Source organism: Rhinichthys klamathensis, unplaced genomic scaffold, assembly GCF_029890125.1.
Source record: "Rhinichthys klamathensis goyatoka isolate OS25496 unplaced genomic scaffold, OSU_Roscu_1.1 h1tg000161l_1, whole genome shotgun sequence".
Taxonomy (NCBI): Eukaryota; Metazoa; Chordata; class Actinopteri; order Cypriniformes; family Leuciscidae; genus Rhinichthys; species Rhinichthys klamathensis.
Genome location: NW_026606695.1, coordinates 296,577 through 320,602, shown reverse-complemented (window position 1 = coordinate 320,602; position 24,026 = coordinate 296,577). Strand labels below are relative to the sequence as shown.

Sequence of the window (24,026 nt, the reverse complement as noted above, 5' to 3'; positions counted from 1 at the left end):
CTGCACACAGACAGACGAACTGACACAGACTGACAGATGGACTGTTATAAGATGTTATTAAATGTTATTCAACAATGTTCCTGAGCATTTGTCACATTATTGGCCTGATCTTTAATCAAAAGTAATGTATCTATCCAACCCCTGTAACTTTTCGCAACACTTAAATTTCAACCCTGTTACCATATCATTTTTATTAAAATAATCATAAATTACTTTTTTAGCACACAGGGCCTTGAGCTATTGTCTTTACCGTAGTTTTAAGGATTATATGCATTATGCATTTGAGCAAATACTTCAAAATATATACTGAAATCAGTCTAATGAAACATGACACAGTTTAAAACTTGGAAAGTTTAAAAGATGGAACTCAAAAGTTACTGAAATGAATTTAAATCAAGTGATATCTGAAATTAAATAGTGATATAGAGTGATTGTGACTTTCTTTACTTAATGCTGCAGTCCGCAGTTCTCTTACGAGAGGTTCTCTCGTATTGCGGGAAAGATTCATCTTCTCGAGATATTGAAGCCAAAAAATTATCCTTAAAGGATTAGTTCACTTTTAAAAAAAACTTTTGCTGATAATTTACTCACCCCCATGTCATCCAAGATGTCCATGTCTTTCTTTCTTCAGTCGAAAAGAAATTAAGGTTTTTGATGAAAACATTCCAGGATTTTTCTCCATATAATGCACTTTACTGGGTACCAAACGGTCCAAGGTCCAAAAGACAGTTTCAGTGCAAACTGCAAACTGTTCAAAGGGCTTTAAACGATTCCAGACGATGAATAAGGGTCTTATCAAGCGAAACGATCGGTCATTTAAAAAATAAATAACAAAGTTAAAGTTTTATAAGCTCACCTCGCTCTGTTCTGTGTAACTCTCCTGTTCGAACTCGTTCATCAAAAAATGAACAAATCTTTTTTCGAGTCATTTGATTCATTTAACGACCGAAATGAACGAATTGACTCGGAAAAAGATTTGTTCATTTTGATGAACGAGTTCGAACAGAAGAGTTACACAGAACAGAGCGAGGCTAGCATGTGAGCTTATAAAACTTAAACTTTTTTTTTTTTTTAAATGAGCGATCGTTTCGCTTGATAAGACCCTTATTCATCGTCTGGTGTCATTTAAAACCATTTGAACAGTTTGCAGTTTGCACTGAAACTGTCATTTGGACCTTGAACCGTTTGGTACCCAGTAAAGTGCATTATATGGAGAAAAATCCTGGAATGTTTTCATCAAAAACCTTAATTTATTTTCGACTGAAGAGAGAAAGACATGGACATCTTGGATGACATGGGGGTGAGTAAATTATCAGCAAAAGTTTTTTTAAAAGTGAACTAATCCTTTAATTTTGTATTCATTGTCAACGCAGTGCAGCAGCTAGCAGACCTAGAGCAGGCCATCTCACGTGCTCATTGGCTGCCCTGCTGGCATCTGCTGAAGCCTACCAGTGAGCCCCGCGTGATGTCACGCCCAATGAAGGGCCCTCCGCGAGATGGCGGTCACGGTCAGCCCTCCCGTCGAAAGCCTGCAGAGCCACGTCCGCCTTGGTCGGCCGCGCATATGCCGCCTCCGGCCAGGCCGCGTCTGCTCTCCACTCCATGGCTGTGCTACAGATCCTGCAAGCCGACCTCCTCCGTGAATGGGATGAGAAGGGCCGGGATCCAGCTGCGGTTACAGATCTGAGAAGTGCGTCGGATCTCTCACTCTGCGCCACCAAGACCGCAGCTCAAGCCATCGGACGAGCCATGGCCGCGTTGACTGTAACAGAGAGGCACCTCTGGTTGACGCTCGCGGATATGAGGGAAGCTGAGCGAGCCACCTTCCTGAACGCGCCGCTCTCCCCCACTGGTCTCTTCGGCCCAGCGGTAAACGGGATCATTGACCGTTTCTCTGAGGTACAAAAGACCACGCAGGCCATGAACCTCTTCCTGCCGCGACGCTCGAGCTCCGCTACAGGCCGCTCTCGCAAGAAACAAGGCCAGCCTCCTGTACGAGCTAGCACCCAGCGTCCAGCACAGCCTCAGCCTTCGCAGCGACGTCAGGGCGGCGGCCCTAGGTCGCGCTCAGACAGCCGTCACAGACCGCCGTCACAGACCGCCGCCCCCCAGGGGGCCTCAGCAGAAGATCACGCTGAAGTCTGAGCACGCGAAGTCCTCCTAACAAAGAGAGAGAAAAGACGCGCGTGTCCCGCCGCGGCCGGACCGCCGTCAACGTTTATTTCCCTGTCAGTCCCCTTCAAACAGGCTACTGCAGTGGTTCATTTAGCAGCCAACGAGCCGGTTTGTCCACCCTCTCGCCTGCACACAAACGCCGTTTTCACGGCGACCCAGAGACCCAGTCTGTGCCCACTATCTGCCCGCTCTGTTACACGGTCAAGAAAGCAGGTTATGAATGTAAGTCTCGTGCCCGCAAGAGAGCGTTCACGCTTACTAACACAAACCTCCCCCCGGCCGCCGCCCGCGCGTTTAAGTGCTATCACAAAATGCAGGGCATTAATAAGACGCTCCCCATCCATTTTGATCGGGACGACAAATACACTTGTAAGTCTCGTGCCCACGCAAACGCGCTCACGCTTACAGGACGCTTTTCCGCCCAAAGCGCCGCTCGAGCGTCAAAAAGTGAGGAGAAAAGGTTCCCCATCCCTTATGATTGGGACATCTCACATAAATCAGCCGGTTTCGGCTTTCAGCGAGCAGCCGTTGCCCAGAACCGAGAGCGCGCGCGCCACGCTTTCAGCTCCGGTTCAGTTTCACAAGCCCGCAAACGGCGCGATCTGAACCCGGAGGCCATTCGCCCCCTAGCGGCTCACATAGCTGCGTGGGAAACTATCCCGGGGATTTCAGAATGGGTGCTGAGCACAATAAAGCAGGGCTATACACTTCAATACATTCGCCGTCCCCCGCGCTTTCGGGCCCGGACCGCGACGATAGTGAATGCGGAAGTAGCACACCTACTTCATGCAGAAATAGCAAAGCTGCTGTGCAAAGGGGCTATAGAAAAGGTGCCGCCTTATCTGAGCGAGTCAGGCTTTTACAGCCGTTATTTTCTCGTACCCAAGAAGGACGGAGCGTTCAGACCTATTCTAGATCTGAGACATTTGAACAGAGTGCTTGCGAAAAGACAGTTAAAAATGCTTACGACCAGGAAAATCCTCGCGCACGTTCGCCCGAGGGACTGGTTTATTTCTCTAGATCTGAAGGATGCCTATTTTCAGATTCAGATAATACCCCGTCACAGGCAATTTTTGAGATTCGCCTTCGACGGTCAGGTATATCAATACACCGTCCTGCCGTTTGGCCTGTCTCTAGCACCCCGTACGTTTACGAAGTGCATGGACGCGGCGCTCGCCCCCCTGAGAAGTCAGGGGCTGCGAATAATGAACTATCTGGACGATTGGCTGATTTTGGCACAGTCACAGACAGAGCTGCTATCTCATAGAACAGTGCTTCTCAGTCACCTGGAAAGCTTGGGTCTCACGGTCAACTGGACCAAGAGCTCATTACTGCCCAGCCAGTCAATTTCCTTTTTAGGAATAGAGCTGGACTCGGTGACCATGTCGGCTCGTTTATCGGCACAGCGCGCGCGCCGTGTTCGCCACCTAGCCGCATCTTTCCAGAAGGACAGCTTTCTCCGCTTGAAAACATTTCAAAGGATGTTGGGCTATATGGCATCAGCTGCAGCGGTGCTTCAGCTGGGCCTACTGTGCATGCGCCCGCTCCAACGCTGGTTGAATGCTCGCGCGTCCCGCCGAGCTTGGGTTTCTGGCGGTCAGAAAATCAGAGTGACTCAGACCTGCATAGTGGCTCTGCAGCCCTGGTTAGTGGCCGACTTGTACCAGCAGGCAGTGATGATGGGAACTATCTCTTATCGAAAAGTCATTTCGACAGACGCGTCCAACTGGGGTTGGGGCGCGCTGTTCGAGGGCAGACCGGTCTTCGGCCAGTGGTCAGACCAAGAGAAGTGTTTTCACATAAACTGTCTGGAAATGATAGCGGTCGAGAACGCGCTGAAGCGCTTCCTCCCGTTCATACAGGACCAACATGTTCTTGTCCGCTCGGACAACATGTCTGTGGTATCCTATGTAAACCGTCAGGGCGGTGTCGGATCCAGAAATCTCTGCAATCTGACGGAACGCCTCCTTATTTGGTCTCAGATGCACCTGCGCTCGCTGAGGGCGGCGCATGTGCCTGGCCATTTGAACAACGGCCCAGACAAACTGTCCAGGGACAACGTTCCCCCAGGGGAATGGTCCCTGCACCCCCAAACGGTCCAGAAACTGTGGCGCCTATTCAGCAGAGCGGAAGTCGACCTATTTGCGTCAAAAAACAACGCTCAATGCCCGACATTCTTCTCGAAGGACGAGGACGCGCTGGCCCAGGTTTGGCCCAGCCTCCCGCTATATGCTTTCCCTCCGGTCTCTCTGTTACCACAGGTGATCAAGAGAATCAGGGAAACGCGCCACTCGGTGCTCCTCATAGCCCCGCGTTGGGAGAATCAGATTTGGTTCCCGGAGCTAGCACGGCTGTCACATACAGCTCCGTGGCCGATTCCGGTGAGGGCAGATCTCCTCTCCCAGGCTCGCGGCACGATCTGGCATCCCCATCCAGAGCGCTGGTCTCTGCACGCATGGTTAATCAACGGGTACTCGTTACCCTGCCAGAAGGAGTGATGAACACGATCACGCAGTCTAGAGCCCCTTCCACGAGAAGGCTTTACGCGTCTAAATGGTCGGTGTTCTCTGGATGGTGCACCGACAGAGGTCTGGACCCGCGGACATGCGGGGTGGCGCATCTGCTCTCCTTCCTACAAGAGCTGTTGGATAAGGGAAGGTCCCCATCCACGCTCAAAGTATACGTGGCGGCCGTGGCAGCGTTCGCAGAATCGACGCACGGCCAGTCATTGGGAAGACATGAGTTGGTCATCCGCTTCCTTAGAGGAGCTAGGAGGATGAACCCGCCGCGCCCCCCATCGGTTCCCATGTGGGATCTTTTATTGGTCCTAGAGGCCCTGAAAGCTTTTCCTTTTGAACCACTAGACTCTGTGGGGTTGAAATATCTATCACTGAAAACCGTCTTTCTGACTGCACTGTCGTCAGTAAAACGTGTGGGGGACCTGCATGCGCTGTCTGTCAGCGCATCGTGTCTTGAGTTCGGGCCGAATGACTCTAAAGTCATCCTCAGACCTAGACATGGCTACGTTCCTAAAGTGATGGGCACTCCGTTCAGAGCGCAAGTTATCTCGTTGTCAGCTCTCCCAGCATCTGACAGCAAAAGTGATGTGTTAACCTTTGCCCTGTCAGAGCGCTGAGGTTTTACATTACGCGCTCCGCCTCATTCAGGCGTTCGGAACAGCTGTTTGCTTACGCGTCAAAAGGTCTGCAATGCCCTCTGGGCATCAGGGCTCATTCCACGAGAGGCGTGGCCTCTTCGTGGGCATGGTCCAGTGGAATTTCTATCCATGACATATGTGTAGCGGCGGGCTGGAGCTCCCCGTCTACCTTTGTCAGGTTTTATAACCTAGAAGTTCCTGCCTTGCAGGCTAAACTGTTGTCAGTTTAAAGGAGAGGTGTATTCTGCCCAGACCTCCTGCTCAGATCACTCTTACATGACTCAGCTCTCCTGGTTGAGCTGCACTAAGTAGGGTATGTGCCATGTGCCTATACAGACCGGCGCGCTGCTCTGTATTCCCTATGTGTGCTTATGTACAAGTGATGGCCCGCGTGGCTGGCCACCTTATTTCTCCACTTAGGGTTCCCCTGAAAGTTCGGGGTCTCATGGTGGATGCTTGGCGCGCACGGCGTTGACAAAGTGTTCCCGTAGCGTAAGCTAAACTTACGCAATACTAGAGAACCTCTCGTAAGAGAACGATACTCGGTTACTAACGTAACCTCGGTTCTCTCTAGAGAGGGAACGAGTATTGCGTAACCGGCCGTGCTCGCGCCACGAGCGACTTCGCTTCAGTCGTCGAAAAACCAGGGAAGTCAGCCTACAGCCCCTTCTTTTATACGCTAAGCCACGCCCATTCTGGCGGGCTGTGACGCTATGAAGGCGCGAGCGCCCTTCATTCGGCGTGACGTAACGCGGGGCTCACTGGTAGGCTGCAGCAGATGCCAGCAGGGCAGCCAATGAGCACGCGAGATGGCCTGCTCTAGGTCTGCTAGCTGCTGCACTGCGTTGACAATGAATACAAAATTAAGGATAATTTTTTGGCTTCAATATCTCGAGAAGATGAATCTTTCCCGTAGCGTAAGCTAAACTTATGCAATACTCGTTCCCTCTCTAGAGAGAACCGAGGTTACGTTAGTAACCGAGTATCGTTTTTCCTCTTTGTCGCCATCTCTGTTCGAAATCCACAAGTACCACTGGATTTAAAAACATTATTACAAGCTTACCGTTTTGAATCGAGCTATAAGGCAAGCAGATAGGTTTGAACATTGGCTGGATATGTACTTGCTCAAAAATGTATTTTGAATTAATTTTAACCCAAAAAAGCTATGGACTGCAGCTTTAATGGCAGGAAATTATATTTAAAAAAAATCAATAAATATACTTTTTTTCAGGTTCCTGAGTATTGGTAACAGGGTTGCACCGAACACAAAAAAAAAAGGATTATATAAAGTGTGCCTTTGATACCTGAGCTGGACAAATCAATTTGTGTAATGGTATATTGCCTGTTTTTATTAAATACACAATAAAAAATAGTAAAATAAAGGGCCAATTTTTAAAAATTATGGATGCCTAAATTGTCCTCCAATTCTGGAATGACCCATGAAGCTATAGGTCGCCCCAATATGAGCACCATGTTGACATCACATGACCAGCATGCTAATAGTTCACATTATATAGGCTTGCACTTTTACACACTTTACATAAAAGTACATGTAAACAAGCAAAGCAAACATTATAGCTATACACTACCCAGACGTACCTCTCCCAGAAGTTCCGGGAGTATCCCGCATATTGATAGCCGCTACCTGATGGTGAGAGAGCGAAAACGAGAGAAACGGACCAGGATGTGAGATGTGTTTTCGGGGATCCAATCACAAGTGGTCAGCCAATACGCATTACAGTTAACCAGTGGCGAAGTAGATTTTTTATTTTTGTCTGGACCTGGGCAAAAGTGAGCGGGCACTTTCAAGTAGGGGCCTTCACTTTCCTACGTATTCATTATAGCCAAAAGCACACTAACAGATTCATAAAGAATGTCCAATGTCAACATAACTAAAATGTATTTATGATTGGCCCAAGCACTAAATACTGTTGCAGATTACAATAAATACTCTAACTATAAATTTAGAACAAAGCTGTGTAGAAAGAATCTCTCACGTCTGTTCAATTATGAATACAAAACACAGACGTGAACTTTTTTCAATTGTGAATAAGGTCATAGAACATCGACAAACAACAGCACCTAGAATAGCTACAACTAGGTACAACTAAAATTAACACTCGCCAAGAGCCAAATGCGAGTAAAAATCGGTGTTGGTGAGCAAGCATATGAAACCGTGTCAATCGCCAGTTGGCTGGTAACATTTTAATGAATTCTAACAATGCAATTTTGTGAGAACATGAATGTGAACAAACTTGAAAGATGCTCGGGACAGTTGATGCGCCAGAGCTGCATCATCACGAAAGTGTAAGCCTTGAAAAAAAGGGGAAAGAGAACTCAATTCGTTACTCGTTACCGAAACGTGCGCCCAGAAAGCCACGTCTCAAATAGCACACATATACTGAAGTGAGCTCTCTTTCACATATTATTGCACTTTAACAGACATGTTCAAACAAAATTATGTCAAAAGGCTCGTTTTGGCAAGTATCCTCGTAAACATGGTCTGTTAGCTTAAGTGAACATAAACAGTTGAGAAATGTGTATTAGTATATTGGATCCGTGCAGGTCTTAAAGTGACAGCAGCCTAATATTACTGATGCTGTCTGTGTTTTTAATGTTAATCAAACAACAAAAGACAGAATAATCACTTACTTCTCTGAATAACTTTGTAATTTTAATAAGGATTAATCTATTTTTCATGGCTGGTAAAAAAAAATTATGGCTGGTAAATTTTCTTAAATCACCAGCCAAAAAGTTAGTTATAGGCCCTGGCTACAACCCATCCACATACAAAAAAAACATCTGATTTTCAAAACAAACGGCTTACCTATTACACAATGAGCCGAAGACTCCTGGGCTTGAAATTGAAAAGTGTTGCAGTTACCTGCGGGCTGAAGGATGGATTCTCTTTCACGTCAATGCAAATTTTTAACAGTAATTTTAATTTTGCTTAATTATCACTGCTGTTTTTCTAACATTTTCTAACACACAACTGCAAATTATAACTGAATTATAACACACGAACAGGTGCAAAATGCCTGAGACGTAGCCTTCAGCTAACACCTAATTGCCTAACAAAGATGTAAATCAAACTCATGCATTATACAAAAACACATTTTATTTATTTTATTCTTTAATAAATATAATATTTGCACAATAACTAGGGGGCCATATCATCATAGTTGGCGGACCTGCCTGTCAGGCCCATCTGTTGGCTAAGCCCCTGTCATTTACACCTGGTATTATCATGCATTTCAAATGTGTCTCCTGTGATCACTTGCATTTGGATTTCGTTGAGACCCTTCCCTTTTGTTTCGTCACATGAATTAGGGCATTGCTTCCTCCCTGAATTTAGTTTTTGCAGGGTGATATGTCTGCACTACTGTTCAAAAGTTTGGAGTTAACTGGAGTTACCTGGCCATGCACAGGAGATTGCCTCACAATTGAACAAATCTGGAACGTTTTTTTGCAACAACAACAAAAAAGTGGCATAATAAAATCAAAATAAAAGTATTAGTTCTGGGGTGTGCACACTCATGCAGTTAGTTATTCCAATTTGTTTTATTGTTATTCAGAGAACAGCATTTATTTGAAATAGAAATCTTTTAACATAAACGTTGTCAGCGTAAATACATTTAATGCCTCCTTGCTGAATAAAAGTATTAAATTAAAAATGTTATTGACACTATGTTAGTGTAACTACACAACATAAGAGTAGACACAATATCTGTAGACACAACATAAGAGTCTACAACGTAGTCCATAGTGATGGTATGGACCAGCATGTCTGCCATCCATCAATTTAAAGCTATACTGTACATCTACATTAATCCGGATAGATTTAGTTTCAAAACACTCTCCGACCACACTAACGTTTTCCAAAAGTTTCTCATCCACACTGAAATGTTGGAAAATGCTAAATTAATCTCACAGCACATAACCCTGTAGCAAACTAGCCCTATGGAATATTAATAATAAATTAATAATCAATAACTTGTTATAATTGATTATGAATATTTGGATCAGTTAATCGGGTTAACTTGATGTAGCTACATTAACATTACAACCAATTACTCGGTTCATCCCGTGAACATTCAATCTTGGTTATTAATTAATTAATAGCAATGTACATTTTCGGGGCATGGGAAATGTATTTCTTACTAAGTACTACTAAGAGCAAGTAGTCAAGATCTATGATTAGTGACTCCAGATATGAACTTGAGACACGGACAACTTTACGTGTGATATGAAAAAGACTTTATTAACTAGACTAAACATTTAAACTACTCTAAAATACACATACATACATGCATACAGTTTACCAAGGGAAAGAGAGCTGAATCAGAATACAGGAAAGCAAGAAGTTATAGCATTGTTTGATGTTCAGCAGATCAACAGCCTGAGCAAACCATCAGTTTAGTTCTAACACACCCTTCTTAAAAAGGGGTAAGGATACTTGATGTATCAAATAATGAGACTAAGTTTGATACTTTCATGTCTCGCCCATTTGAACTAAACTGCCCTGATGCAATTTGTTGAGGCTCCAGTTGATCTTTGCTGATGTGGTCTTGATGAGAGAGAACCAGTGGGAGTCAGAGGATCTTTGGTGAATGGGAAGACAAGGCCGCAGCTTGGCACAAGCTTGGGAGTCCTTGAGGGACTTCTAGTTCAGCATCATCTTCACATTAGGACTTCTCAAGAAGAACCAAGAGAGTAGGAGAGCCAGAGGCCAAGAGCGCAAAAGGCTAAGAGGACAAAGAGAGAGCTGATCTTGATCAGTTATTTTTAAAGCGTGAAGATGTCACACCCTCTGGAGGTGCATGAGCCAATACGAAGCTGCCCCTTTGGAGGGAGTTTTTTACAACCCTTTACGACCCTTTGTTTTCTAGCTGGGCATTTGAATGTTTAATTTCATTGGGTGTTTACAAAAAGAATCTTCAAGATTCTTATAATACGAATGCGTCATAAAGTTAGCAAAATGTAATGTAAATTAACAAATGGGGGACGAAGATTGGATTTTATAGAGACTAAACATGCTACACATATGATTTTGGTTAACCATAGCAAGTCATGTTTCAGACCAAAATAGTTTAGAAGAGAGAATGAAGACATAGGCCAAAACACATAAAAGGGAAATTATGAGATGGAAAATTAGATACATGTTAAGACATTTATCACATGGTTATATACAGTATATAGAATATATAGAATTTAAAGGGTTCATTTCTTCTTCTCAGCAAGAATTAGGAGACAATTCCCTGCACATTCTTTTGGGTCGTAAAACTATGTCCTGTAACAACCGAGTGTGTTGGCTTGATTTGGGGGAAGTCTCACAGACCTTTGTTGGGATAGTGAGTTTGCTGGTGTCATGGATGGAACAGGAGTCAGACTGGTAAGTGAAATAGTGTTTATCTACAGGTTGCAGATCCAGACAGAGATATGATGAGTATGCAAGCAGACGATATTCAGGATGGAACTTAGCTGAAGGATAACCAGAGTCTTTGTTTACAGATGCGAATGGAGAGTCACTGGGAACAGGCTGATGACCAGAGACTGGAGACTGAACTTCCGTGTGAAGGTTAGCAGGTGATCGATGGATGGAACTCAGGTAGGTAGCGGGTAAGTTGCAGGTAAGTAGCGTGATAGTTGGTAGTGTCATGTAGAGACGAGACCATACAATGAGTATGTGAAGAGGAGTTGAATATATAGGGAGGTGAACTGATGAGGTGCAGGCGATGGTGATTAAAATTTAGGGGACTGTGAACAAGTGGGAGGAGTGAGTGAAGCTGGTGGAATCCTGACAGCTGGATTATTCATTAAAGGGGTCATATAATGCCATTTTTGTACAAGCTAATATGATTCTTTAGAGTCTAAATTAAAACTTTGTAATATACTTTAATTAAAAATTCTCATTAGTATTGTAAGAAAACACTTATTTTACCTGGTCAAAAACAGCTCTTGTTTTCAGCACGCCGTTTCAGTGTATATGACTTTAAATGATAATGAGCTTTGCTCACCCCGCCTCTCTGTTCTGTGTACACCGTTTGTAACACAATACCATAACGCGTTGTTCAGTATAGACGTGGGATTATATATTATATTGAGAACGTCGTACATAGAAAACATGCCGTAATGTACCCTGAGTGTAAACCTTAGACGCATTCATTGTGAAGCGTGCATCTAGCGATTTGCAAAGATTAATATAAATATTAAAGATTAATAAAACGATACACTCACTTCAGTTATTTTGGAGGTTCAGCAGGAACACGAATAGTTGGTACTTCTTAGCAAAACCAGCTTTATACTGACCCTCCTCGTTTATAAGCAGTCTGGTGTGTGAAATGATTCGCGCAAATATGAAAGCATTGACGTTGCTTGTGGGGAATATTCCCTTCGAAAACAAACTCAGCCACTGCGTCTTCAGCGGTTCGGATTTAGGAACATTAAAATGACTGCTGTGTTCGTTATTACACCCAAGAACAGAACACCACAGTCGCTTAGACGCCATTCTGCTCATAGACAGTGCTCCAGCGTATCAACAATGACCGCGCCGGTCCGCGCAGACTATGATTGACAGCTAGCGAGGGCGGGTCTGTGTTGAAACCCGGCTGTCAATCAACAATCGCGGGAGGGGCGTCCGTTTTATTGACGTCACAAAAACGAACGGCTCAATTTGAGGCAGGGGAAAACATATAAGGAGATTAAAACAAAAACACTGGATGGATTTTTATCATTATATGATGTTTGTGTACAGGCACTGCCAACACACATTTCACTACAATCAACTTGTAAAAGTGCATGTACCATTATATGACCCCTTTAAATATAATGAATAATTTGTGTGTGTCTAATTGGTCTAGATGCTACAACCCTCATAAAAGCTCACTGAGATGATGCAGACAGAACAAGAGATAATCAAGTTGTCACCCAATTCTTCTGGCAGGATCATTTTATTTAGCAAAATATCTTACCATTCACTGATGCGTCCAAGTCACACTCAGTCATTATGTTTGGTCTAAAAGAAAACGCAACTGCTCTCATGTTTTGCTGCAGGACTGCAAATGCGAGTACATTTTCTGTCATCTTTGCAGGACTGTGATATGAAGAGTGTGCAAAGTAACATATTTTAGCAACTGTGTGAAAGTGAATAACAGACACAATACCTATGTAAACATGAATATGGGTTCAATATGACTAAACTTACATCATCGTTTTTAAATACCCACGTTTTCACAGTCCACACAACTCGAAAACAGCGTTTTCAAAAAGCTTCGTTTTCGTTGCTAAAAACGACGTCTCAGTGTGGATGGAAGGCCAAAACGGAGAGAAAAAGATGCGTTTCCAAACTAAAACATAATAGTATTAGACAATCAATTGACAAAAAAATGTCTAAGACAAGCAGTATCTGCTGGAAGGATGAAACAAATCATGACAACCCAGCCAATAGCAGCATGAACCAAATCAACAATACACAAAAAAATTTGTAGGAATGAATCCAAGAATGTCTTTCATATGAATGCATGTTGTAGAAGACAAAGAAAGAGGAACACAACAAAAGACAAACAAACAGATTTAATGTAAAGGAAGCAATTAGTTAAACTTCATGCATCCAGGCACTTGTCAGTATAAAGTTTAAAACCACTGATACCACTGGGCCTATACTTCCAAGCGCAGCCAGCAGCCATATCACCCTGTAGCCCAGGACTGGTTGCCCACTGAAGCTCAGCAGTTCAGTACCTGGAAGGGAGACGTCCTGAGAAAAACAGGTTGCTGCTGGAAGAGGTATTAGTGAGGCCAGCAGGGGGCGCTCACCCTGTGGTCTGTGTGGGTCCTAACGGCCCAGTAAAGTGACGGGGACACTATACTTTCAAAGAGCACCGTCCTTCGGATGAGACGTTAAACTGAGGTCCTGACTCTCTGTGGTCATTAAAAATCATAGGATGTCCTTCGAAAAAGAGTAGGGGTGTAATCCCGGCATCCTGGCCAAATTTGCCCCTTGGCCTCTGTCCATCATGGCCTCCTAATCATCCCCATATACTGATTGGCTTCATCACTGTCTCCTCTCCACCAATAAGCTGGTGTGTGTTGGGCGTTCTGGCGTGTGGTGGGCGTTCGTCCAGGTGGATGCTGCACATTGGTGGTGGTTGAGGAGATTCCCCCTTCCATGGAAGGCGCTTTGAGTACCCAGAAAAGCGCTATATAAATGTAACGAATTATTATTATTAACTAAACACTAACAAAACATGAATGAGTGTAGCTGTATGGTAAATACCACACATTGTGCTTGGAAATGCTTTCATATAATGTATCATTGTACTAATATATTAAAGTCTACATTTGATATAAAGAATGAATTTGTATTTTTATTGATGACATGTTGGACTGCAAATAAACACATAGCCTATATAATGAATTCTCTCAACAAGAGCTCATTTAACTTCCTGCATAAAGGTTTCAACTGTATTAGCAGGATAGGAGGGCAGTTATTACATGGGTCTAAATATATAAAGGTGCCCGCAGTGGAAATGTGATAGTGCCTGTCTACAAGAAATGTTTCAGCGAGAAGCAATGCTGTGGTGCACTTACTGAGGGACCGCTAGGGGTGCTCTGAAAGTCCGGTAATAATGGGACAGGGCGTGGGAAGCTGTGTAAACAGGTGGCAGATGTACCGAGACCAGCGTGAGGCAACGGGGAGCGAAAAGCAGGGCAGAAAATGGACGAGTGGCATAATTTGATACGAGGCGCAGAGGGAATGAGAGGGGCAGGCGGATAGATGGAGCAGATGTCAGAGAGTCGCTGGAGTTTGCTAAGCTGGGGTCAGCTTGAGTCATGCATGATGCTGACATTCATGGAGCTGAGTTCACTGTACAGCTTTTACAAAATAAACACATGATTTTACCATTGCATTACTGATATCAACTTTATTCTAAAGTAAAGTGCCCATATTATGCTTTTGTCAAATGTTACCTTGCTTTCATGCAGTGTGTATAGCTGTTTGTGAGTGTAAAAGGTCTGCAAAGTTTTAAAGATCAAAGTGCACGATAAAAAAAGGATAGGTTCTGAACTGCCGAAACAAGTCGTCAGTAATTCCAGTCTCACTTCTTGCACAAACCATGTAGGTTTGTAACAAATTTGCATAATGCCAGCTTATGTTTTTCATTGGCAGCCCGCAAACGTCTACTTTGACCGGCCCTTAAACACTGTAGTTGTAGCTGAGGTCTAGCAGAGTTTGGTTTGTGTATTCGACATTCTGTGCTGCGAATCCACTTTGCATTCACTTCCAAAGGACTCGGGCTCGAACTGATACTGTACGACCGACACTATAAAACCACTGTGTATACAAAAGCTGAGGAAGCCTCTGGAGCTGAAATTTAGATATGGTAATGAGTGTTTCATTTCCGACAATCGCTGTGGACCAATCACAACTGACAGGTCAGCAGACCAATCAGAGCAGAGGAGGCTCGTGGAAAGGAGTGGTTTAGAGAGACTGAATCCGAACAAACCATTTTAAGACTGTGAGAAATGTGGTGATGTGCAATGTATATTATGAGAAAATTTCAAGTGTTTTTTTTTACCTTGGATGCATGAATACCTATTGTAGGAGACCTCCAAAACAAGGAGGAACCTTTAAAATAGCATATTATGGGCAATTTTTTAATATGCTTTTTCTTCTGTCATAAGGATGCTTTTTTTTTTTTTTTTTTTTGACTTTTCAAAACCACTGATTACAACTTCAATATTTTGATGAAAACTAAATGGAAATAAGTAGTACCAATTTTATTTCTTCTATCTTAGTATATATTCAGATTTTGTTGTTTTCCATGGTTTTTAAGATTCTTTCAGATTCTTCAAAGACAAGTCTTCTCATTTTATCTCTATATCTTGTGTTTGTTGTTATTGCTATTAAAGAATTGTACACAAAAAAGTGTATATTTAAAAAAATCTGATTTAAATTCTTTTGAAGTAACTTTAGGTATTGTTTTTTGACATGCTTGGATAGTTCCCCCAAAAATGAAAATTACCCCATTATTTATTTACCCTCAAGTCATCCTAGGAGTATATATGACATTATTCTTTCAGACGAATACAATCGAGTTGTATTAAAAAATGTCCTGGCTCTTCCAAGCTTTATAATGGCAGTGAATGGCCGTTTCTGTTTTGAGGTCCATAAAAGTACATCTGTCCATCATAAAAGTGCTCCACACGGCGGGGTTCTGAAGTGAAGCGATGCGTTCGTGTAAGAAAAATATCCATATTTAAAACTTTATCGACTAAAATAACTAGCTTCCGAAAGTCGACTTATGCCAAAAGAGTAACACTTGACGATGTATGATGTAAGATGTAGGAGTAGCGTAAGCTTTGACGCCTCTCGCGGTTCAAACAAACAGGGCTGGGCATACGGCCGTCTGCCGGAAGCGTGTCATTTTACTCGATAAAGTTTGAAATATTAATATTTTTCTTACACGAACACATCGCTTCGCTTTAGAATGCCTTTATTAACCCCCCGGAGCCGTGTGGAGCACTTTTATGATGGATGGATGCACTTTTATGGACTTCAAAACAGAAACGGCCATTCACTGCCATTATAAAACTTGGAAATGCCAGGACAACTCCGATTGCATTCGTCTGAAAGAAGAAAGTCATATACACCTTGGATGGCTTCAGGGTGAGTAATTCATGGGCTAATTTTCCTTTTTGGGTGAACTATTCCTTTAAGCACAGGCTCTTTAGTCAAATGAAATGCATCACAACAAATATCAAAATTTATTAATTTAGCTTAAAATGCAACTTATTAACAAAAATGTATTTATCTGAAAACAAATTTAAATTGTACAAAACGTACTTCACATGAAGTACATTTTGCGCATTTTAAGTACATTTTTATACAATTACAAAATCCCATTTACATAACGTAACTCATAATTCTGTTACATAGAATTACTGAAATAAAGAAATGTTTACTGAGGTTGAAACAAAATCCATTCATGCATATGAAATGTAGGGAAATGTAAAATAATAACTAATAACAACATAAAATGATTGTGTAGAATGTACAGCTTTTATTGAAGAAAGAATTAACATTTTAAAATGTATTTCAGGCAATTCTTAACTTGTGAATCTGCATCCGAAAAATGCTTCAAAATAAATAATATCTACTACTGTCAAGAAGTGATGTTACATTGTAGAGAAACCAATATTAATATATTTTAGCAATCAAAATATAACTAAACATAAACAGGTTTCAATTCATATATATATAAAAAAAGCTAAAAGTATGTTACATTATTGCACATGCAGAGATGTGTAAAGTGTCACCCGTTTTCAATACAAACAGATGATAAAAACAAAAGAACACAATTCATTTGGTGTGTGACTTCAAAATGACCTGCATTTCCTTTCAAATAAATCAATAACATGTTTGGTCATGTCAGGGAGTGCAACAAGTTCTGGGTTTATTAATAGTCACACAAAACAACCATTTTGTAAATATGAATGGCAAAACACGCATCTCAATCAGTGTGTCATCCATGGAAATTACACTAATGTTCATAGTTGTTCTTATCCAAATTCACTGGCACTAAGCCAAAGCCCTAACCAGAGTAACTTAACCGGAGTAGATGGCATATATTATAATTTCAAGACTTCCACTATGCCAAAGATCCTCACAAGGCCTAATCTTTAAAACTTACACCACAACTATATCCTACAAAATGAACCTCAGTATCATGGAAGACCATATTGAATTTTTCATTCATGATATTTAGCTATGCTGCACGAAGCACAACGTAGATTAACAAAAACATAGTTTTGCATACAGTATTCTCTTAGGTTTGCAGTGATAATATGGCATCAACATATTTATAACATTCATAAATGAGAATATATTAAACTTACATATCTAGTCTTGTTGTTTCCTTGTGTCACTATTACAGTTCAAACTATGCATTGAAAGCAATGAAACCTAAAATAGGGGGGTGCATTTTGTATACTCCTGTAATCAAATGCATTTCTGTGGGAAAAGGATAAAAGTAGGACAGATCTTTAATTTATCCTTTTGGAATTCAATGGATTGTGAGAGGCAGTTACCAGAATGGAGCAAGACGGTTAGACGGGAGGGTTGATAAGTTAGAGGAATTGGTTATGTCTGGAGAAAAGGAAAGTGGCTTTATAGCCATATTACTACTTAAAGGAGCACTTCACCCAAAAATGTAAATTGTTATTTTGGCATCACCCTCATGTCATTCCAGACCTGTATGACTTGAGCCAAACGTGTTTGGTTACCAACATTGTTCTAAATATCTTATTTTGAGTTCCCCAAAAGGCGGTCAGTCATACAGGTTTGGAATGACCAGCCCGTTCTCATCCTTTGGCGTCATACATGTGACGCTTTGTACATATCGTCGAAATCTTACGCACATGGCATCCTTTAGCGTCAATATGAGACGCAGAACCCAAGGCGTCATACAGGTGACGCTCGTCTAAATCCGACGCACATGGCATCGTTTAGCGTGAATATGAGACGCAGATCCCAAGGCGTCATAACCGTACCCTACCCCAGACCTAAACCTACCCATAACAGTGCGTGTTATATTGACGGTAAAGGATGCCATGTGCGTAAGATTTCGATGAAATGTCATATGGCGTCACCTATATGACGCCAAAGGATGAGAATGCGTTGGAATGACATGAAGGTGAGTAAAAAAATGACAGAATTTTCATTTGTGGGTTAAATATCCATTTAGTCTCAACATGAAATCCAAACAGACTGGAACATCCAGCCACCAACACACACAAATCGCTCCTCAGACAGAAGTGGCGAAGAGGAAGATCTGCAGCAAGGGCATCACCTTCAGGGTTGAGAGGTCAGCAAGAACAGCCTGCAAGAAGAAAAGAACTGAAATTGGAAAAACGAAGACTCTTTCCGGCTATGCACTGTAATAAGTGCTGCTGTAGATGTATGCTAGTTTCGGGCTAGTTTCGATTCAAATCTAATTCGAACGGGTGCTGTCAAATCAATGAATCGCGATTAATCGCATCTAACATAAAAGTTTGTAAATGTGTGTATACTGTATGTGTGTGTATATATATAACACATTTATGTTAGATGCGATTAATCGATTTGACAGCACTAGTTTAAACCTTTTTCTAATCCGATTGAGAGGACATGTAAACACTTGATCGGATTGAAAACTGAAACTGGAAAGTACTGCACATGTGCAATGACGTGTGATGCACGGAATGAGCTGTTGTTGTTGTTGAATGAAGTGTCATAGATGACTGTCATGTCATTCTGAAATTATCCTTCCACTCATAGGGCCAGATTTACTAAACAGGGTAAATTAGCATGAGGTTGCAATCCCATAAAAGCGCAGATGGGAGTGGAAAGTTCTGCGCGTGATCAACTGATGACGTGCAAATTAAAGAATACAGACACAGCCGGATCATTTCCATAATGACCAAATCAATCTAGCAAGAGCAGCGCAAATCAGCATCTGGTTTAAGACATGCATTTTGTGGGTGTTAAATAATGGCACAAATACCAGTAAATTGACTAGCGCAATCTTTAGTAAATCACCTTGCATGATTCATTTAAATACTCTTCTCCCAAAAATTTTTGTCTGAAAGGGAAACTCCAACAAATGCATTTGTAATAAGGTCAGCCGCAAAAATAACCCTGTCCACGCCTTTTCAGCGCAAATTTTTCACTGGGTATCATTAAGTGAATCCTGACAGTAGGGTTTGCGCTGGAGCAAGCTGTTAGTAAATCTGGCCCATAGTCGGTAAAGTGGAGCAGGACAACGTCCCATCAGTCCTTGTTTCGGACTCCACAGACGGGTTGTTTTTGGCGTGGGAAAAGGCGTTTTTACTGCTTGATAAATATAAGCAGCACGGCACAAAGCTCGTGCTCGTTTATTTCCTAAATTAGGACCCAAAAAAAGATCAATATTAAGTCTCCTTTTTAAAACAAAGAAAATAAGCAATGTCGGAAAATGGTTACTATGCGCAAACAGCGGGAAACTCTGTATATTCGTGAAATGTGCGCATGTCAAAAAATCAATTCTGATTTGAAAGCTTGTGACATGTAAACACGCTAGGGCTGTCAGTTAAACGCGTTATTAACGCCGTTAACGCAAACCCATTTTAACGGCGTTAATTTTTTTATCGCGCGATTAACGGTCTTTTTGGCCTAGCAAACTTTGTAGTTTTTTTCACATGCTTTTGCAACAGGACGCGGCATGCGCGGCGCTACGCTATGGAACCCATTAATTTCAATGGCTTGTGCTGCGCGAGGACGTTTTGTTGCTTCGTCGACCAAAGCGCAAGCGGATCTAGCTAGACCGGAAACAAAACAACAGGCACGCCGCACACACTTGTTTGGGCTTGCTAGCCGGCCAAATAGTTGGTTAACGTTACATTTTGAGTGGATGACGAGCGCGAGACGCCGAAATGGATGCCAATAAGATTCTGAATGGAAAGTTTACTTTAAAAAAGTTGCCGAATGGTTCCATTGACAAGACCAAAGTGATCTGTGTGTTTTGTCGTTGTGAACTGAGCTATCGTCATCGCAGCACGTCCAGTCTGAAATACCACTTGATGATGGCCAAGCACACACACAGCTGATGCGAATTCTCCGCCCCTCGTCAATCGTCAGTATTTCTTTCACCCTTTTATTGATGGACAGTGTTACATTGTGTGAGAGATTATTTGCTCCAAGTGAGAATGTTTTAGTGTGAAATTGAACAGTATATGCCAATGTTGTTTTCAATAAAAAACATTTGCACAAAGCAAGCCGATCCACTTTTCCATGTTGATAAGAGCATTAAAATGAGAAAAAATAATGGGACAAAAGGAAATCAAGAGACATTTAGAATAGATAAAAATTTGCGATCAATTGTTAACTATGACATTAATGCGATTAATCACGATTAAATATTTTAATCGTTTGACAGCACTAAAACACGCACATGAACCGAATGACTTTATTTACCAGCCATGTAAACCCTACGTTCGTTGTCATCTGAAACAAAACTGCCCACGTAAACACAGCTACTGTAAATATTCATGAGAGAAGCATGCATTCAGATGTCACTTTGGACATAGAACACATAACTGCCAATCCAATTTCACAAAATGGCGTCTGGTGACCTGCACCGATGTGACTCAAGAGCTTGGAAGGTGCTAAGAGTGCATCCGTCTCAAAGGAGCCGTTTGGGGCGGGGGCCTTCAAGTTCTCAAGCTTCGGTCCTTATGGAATTGGAAGCAAATAAATTTAGAGTCCCCTATCAGGTTAACACGTCTCCTCTAATGTTTCATGACCAGGCTTGGACTCTAAAAATACAACGTGTTATGATACTTTCTCCAGTAGAGGCCAGGTGGTACATAAGCAAGCAGATACTGTCCAGCAGCATCTTCACAGCGTTTTGGGGCCCGGGCCCGTGCGTCACTGCGGGTTACAGCCAGAATTAACGAAAGCAGGTCAGATGCACTTTTACTACAGCTGTCAATCAAGCAAATGCATGGGACTGCATCCGACAGCGCGGCCCTCTTAATGGCCATGGATGCTTCAACAAAAGTTGGACGTAGAAATTTTCTTTTAAAAAAAAAATACTTTTGCATTTTAAAATAGATATGTCAAAAATATATAATCTGGTCTGCGAATTCATATCATGTGAAGACTTGTGACCAATAGAAGATCGATGTGCCACAGCATGACCTCTGAATTAAAAGAACGCAACATTTTTGCAGTAAAGTGGAGATTTTTTACAAATTTTAAAATTTTTACATTTTGAATTTTTTTATTATTATTTGTTATATGTTGAATTTATGTTTTATTTTATTTTTTAAAGACAGCGCAGAGTGTGACGGCATATAACGACTGTTGCAGCATCCGTAGAATGTTAGTGACCGTGGAATCGCAGTCAGGCACTTTCAAAGGAAGTGAAGGGGCCAATTTTTGGAGGATTTAAAAGCAGAAATGTGAAGTTTATACTTACATTAATTTTTCGATTAAAACTTGTGTATTATTTAGGGGTGTAACCATATAGTGTCAGAATACAAAAATGCAACAATATGTATCGTGGATAGTGACAATCTGTATTTGTGTATTATTACAGTGTGAGAAAAAAAGAGTTTTAGTGTCAGTACAACATTAAACTACTATATATAAGGTTGAATATAATGTATAATAATGCAATGGGGGGATATTTGTGGGTCCTGATCATGCCAATCAGTCTTATGTAACCAATAAAAAAGTGGCCTACATTATTTTAAATATATCTAGTCAGTGACAGAGTGCAAGCATATTCGTCTAAAATAATTCTGTATTTTCAGCTTCAGAATCATGATTCATGAATATTTTTATTCTGGTGTCACCATTGCCCTGTGCATTGGTTTACCAAAGTCCAAGCCTATTAATTTACACCCCCAATGTAATACCACATTTAGCATTTTAAATAAACAGTACAGTTTTTGTTAACCTTTTTTACCATATTTCTTGGAGTATCGCAATATATATATATATATATTGAATCGTGACATGAGGGTATCGGTACACCCCTAGTTTTAATCTGAGCTGTAAATGTGTGGTCACATGAGCATCATTTTTCCATCGTCTATTGTCAATAGTGTAGCGATGTATGAAGCACACTCCTTTCAAATCAAGCAGCTTTCGGTTGGTTCATGTGACTAACTTGAACCCGTTGCAAAATCTACATAATATTTCACCCTCATGCAAAATTCCCAAATGTGTGGGTTCCTATTGAAACGACCGAATTTCACCCCTGAGAAATTCAAAGAACAACGGTAAATGTGACTCACACTTTAAAGTGCTTTAGATCATCAATTAACAGTTTTTCTAGGGTTTTGGGATTTATTGCATTTCATGGCAAAAAAGGTATATAATTGGAAATAACTTTACACAGAAAATGTTAGCAAGTGTTTTTTTTTTTTCATCACTAGAATCATGTTAACACTCATACCCCCGGTCTCACAGACAAGGCTGAAGCTAATCCCAGACTAAAATTCACGTTTGAGCGGTTTTAACTGAAAGCAACTTGCACTGAAATCTTAAAATATGTCAGTGCCATTGTTTTGTCTGAAGAAGCTGATGTGCATGTTTGAAAAAGCTACTTTAATGTCCTAAATAAACTAAGGCCTAATCCTGGCTTAATCTAAGCCCTGTCTGTGAAACTGGGCTATACTTCTTACAACTTGTGGCTATACTATTAAAATGGTGAGAATGTTTACAGATGGGCCCCATTTACTTCCATTGTAAGTGCCTCACTGTAACTTAGATTTTTGCATATATATATATACATATATAAATCAACATAATGCCACAAATGCTGTAAATTGAGCTTAACTTAACAGAACCCAAAATATCCCTCCAAGTAATGAAATTTAAACTGTTATGCTCACAAAGACACAAGACATGCACACACACACACACACACAGTGTTGATGTTAACTGTGAATGCTAAAGTTTCCAACACATTTGACATCATATAGTCTAAACATTTTAAAGCTGGGTGTGGGGTACTTGGTCCACTTTTAAAAGTGTTATCCCAGCGATTTTAAAACATGTGCCTTGGGTGGACTGGGTTACTAGTGTTGGCTGCGAGTGAAGACACTATTTCTGTAGTCCTTAACACTCACACACAAACATACACACAGAAACACACAAACACAAACACACACAAAGCACACACACACAAACTCGCTTGCAAGAGATAACCTCAGCTGATGCCAGTGATGTCACTTCCATTAGGTTTTCAGCTCGGAAGGCAAAGACTGCAGCGGCCAGGACTGAAAAAAAGGGACAGTCATCTTCCAGGAAAATGTGTGTACGCCATGTAACTGACTGGCCCTTTCTAATTTAAGAGTGCACCAACAAATTAATGTAAATTAAAAACAGTTTAACACATCCTAAGCACTGGGATTATTTATTTATTTATTTATTCATGCTCACAATAGCTGGCAAAAGGTAACACATTAGGATATATCGACCTACCTGCCACTATCTCTAAAGATCCGTATCCTAGGATACGGTCCCATAACAACAGGAGCTGGTCAGTGGACAGGTATCCTGAGAAGGCTCGGACTATCCACTTAAAGGCAATACGCAGCCTAAGAAAGATACACACACACGCATAATGAGATACCAAATCATACAGTGTAGATCTGTACAATTTTATTACAATTCTGTTCTTTTCTTTCACAGATGTTGAGGAGTGACTTGTGTTCACATAATTCAGCCAATAGATGGAGCTATACACTGTTATAATACAACAGCGTTTTACTAAAGTGACTTGACAACCGTTCTTCATTTCAGCTGGATACTCGAGTAACATAAGCTTTGAGCTTGTGTGTATAATAAATGAGGACTTAATGAACATTTACACATGTAAATGATAATAAATTAGAACTAGATTTTAACATTATTAGAAAAAAATGCAGTTTCTAGTAGGTTTCAGGTGTTTTTAATGTATTGCTATGCAGTTGCAGAGGGTTTTTAGCCTGTTGTTCTAGGGGGTTTATCCTGTTGCTACAGTTACTAAGTATTTTAGGATGTTGCTCTGCAGGGGTTTTGTGTGGATTTTAGCCCATTGCTATGTAGTCCCTAAGGTGTTTAAGTTCTGGTGGTCCCTAAATAAGGCTTTATTCTATCTTTCATTATAAATCTATGACATTTGCT

General features: G+C 41.5%; 1 protein-coding gene across 1 annotated transcript in view; it reads right to left on the bottom strand.

The window, feature by feature from the left end:
* Positions 1-18,019: 18,019 nt before the first annotated feature.
* The window catches only part of tbc1d19 (TBC1 domain family, member 19), a 28,854-nt gene continuing 22,847 nt past the window's right edge, over positions 18,020-24,026 (bottom strand). Inside the window, exons 19-21 of the mRNA XM_056258920.1 lie at positions 23,343-23,458; positions 23,067-23,137; positions 18,020-18,210 (exon numbers count right to left, since the gene is read on the bottom strand). Of these exons, the coding sequence (XP_056114895.1) occupies positions 18,136-18,210; positions 23,067-23,137; positions 23,343-23,458 (262 nt within the window). The 3' untranslated portion in view covers positions 18,020-18,135. The remainder of the gene's footprint in view (positions 18,211-23,066; positions 23,138-23,342; positions 23,459-24,026) is intronic.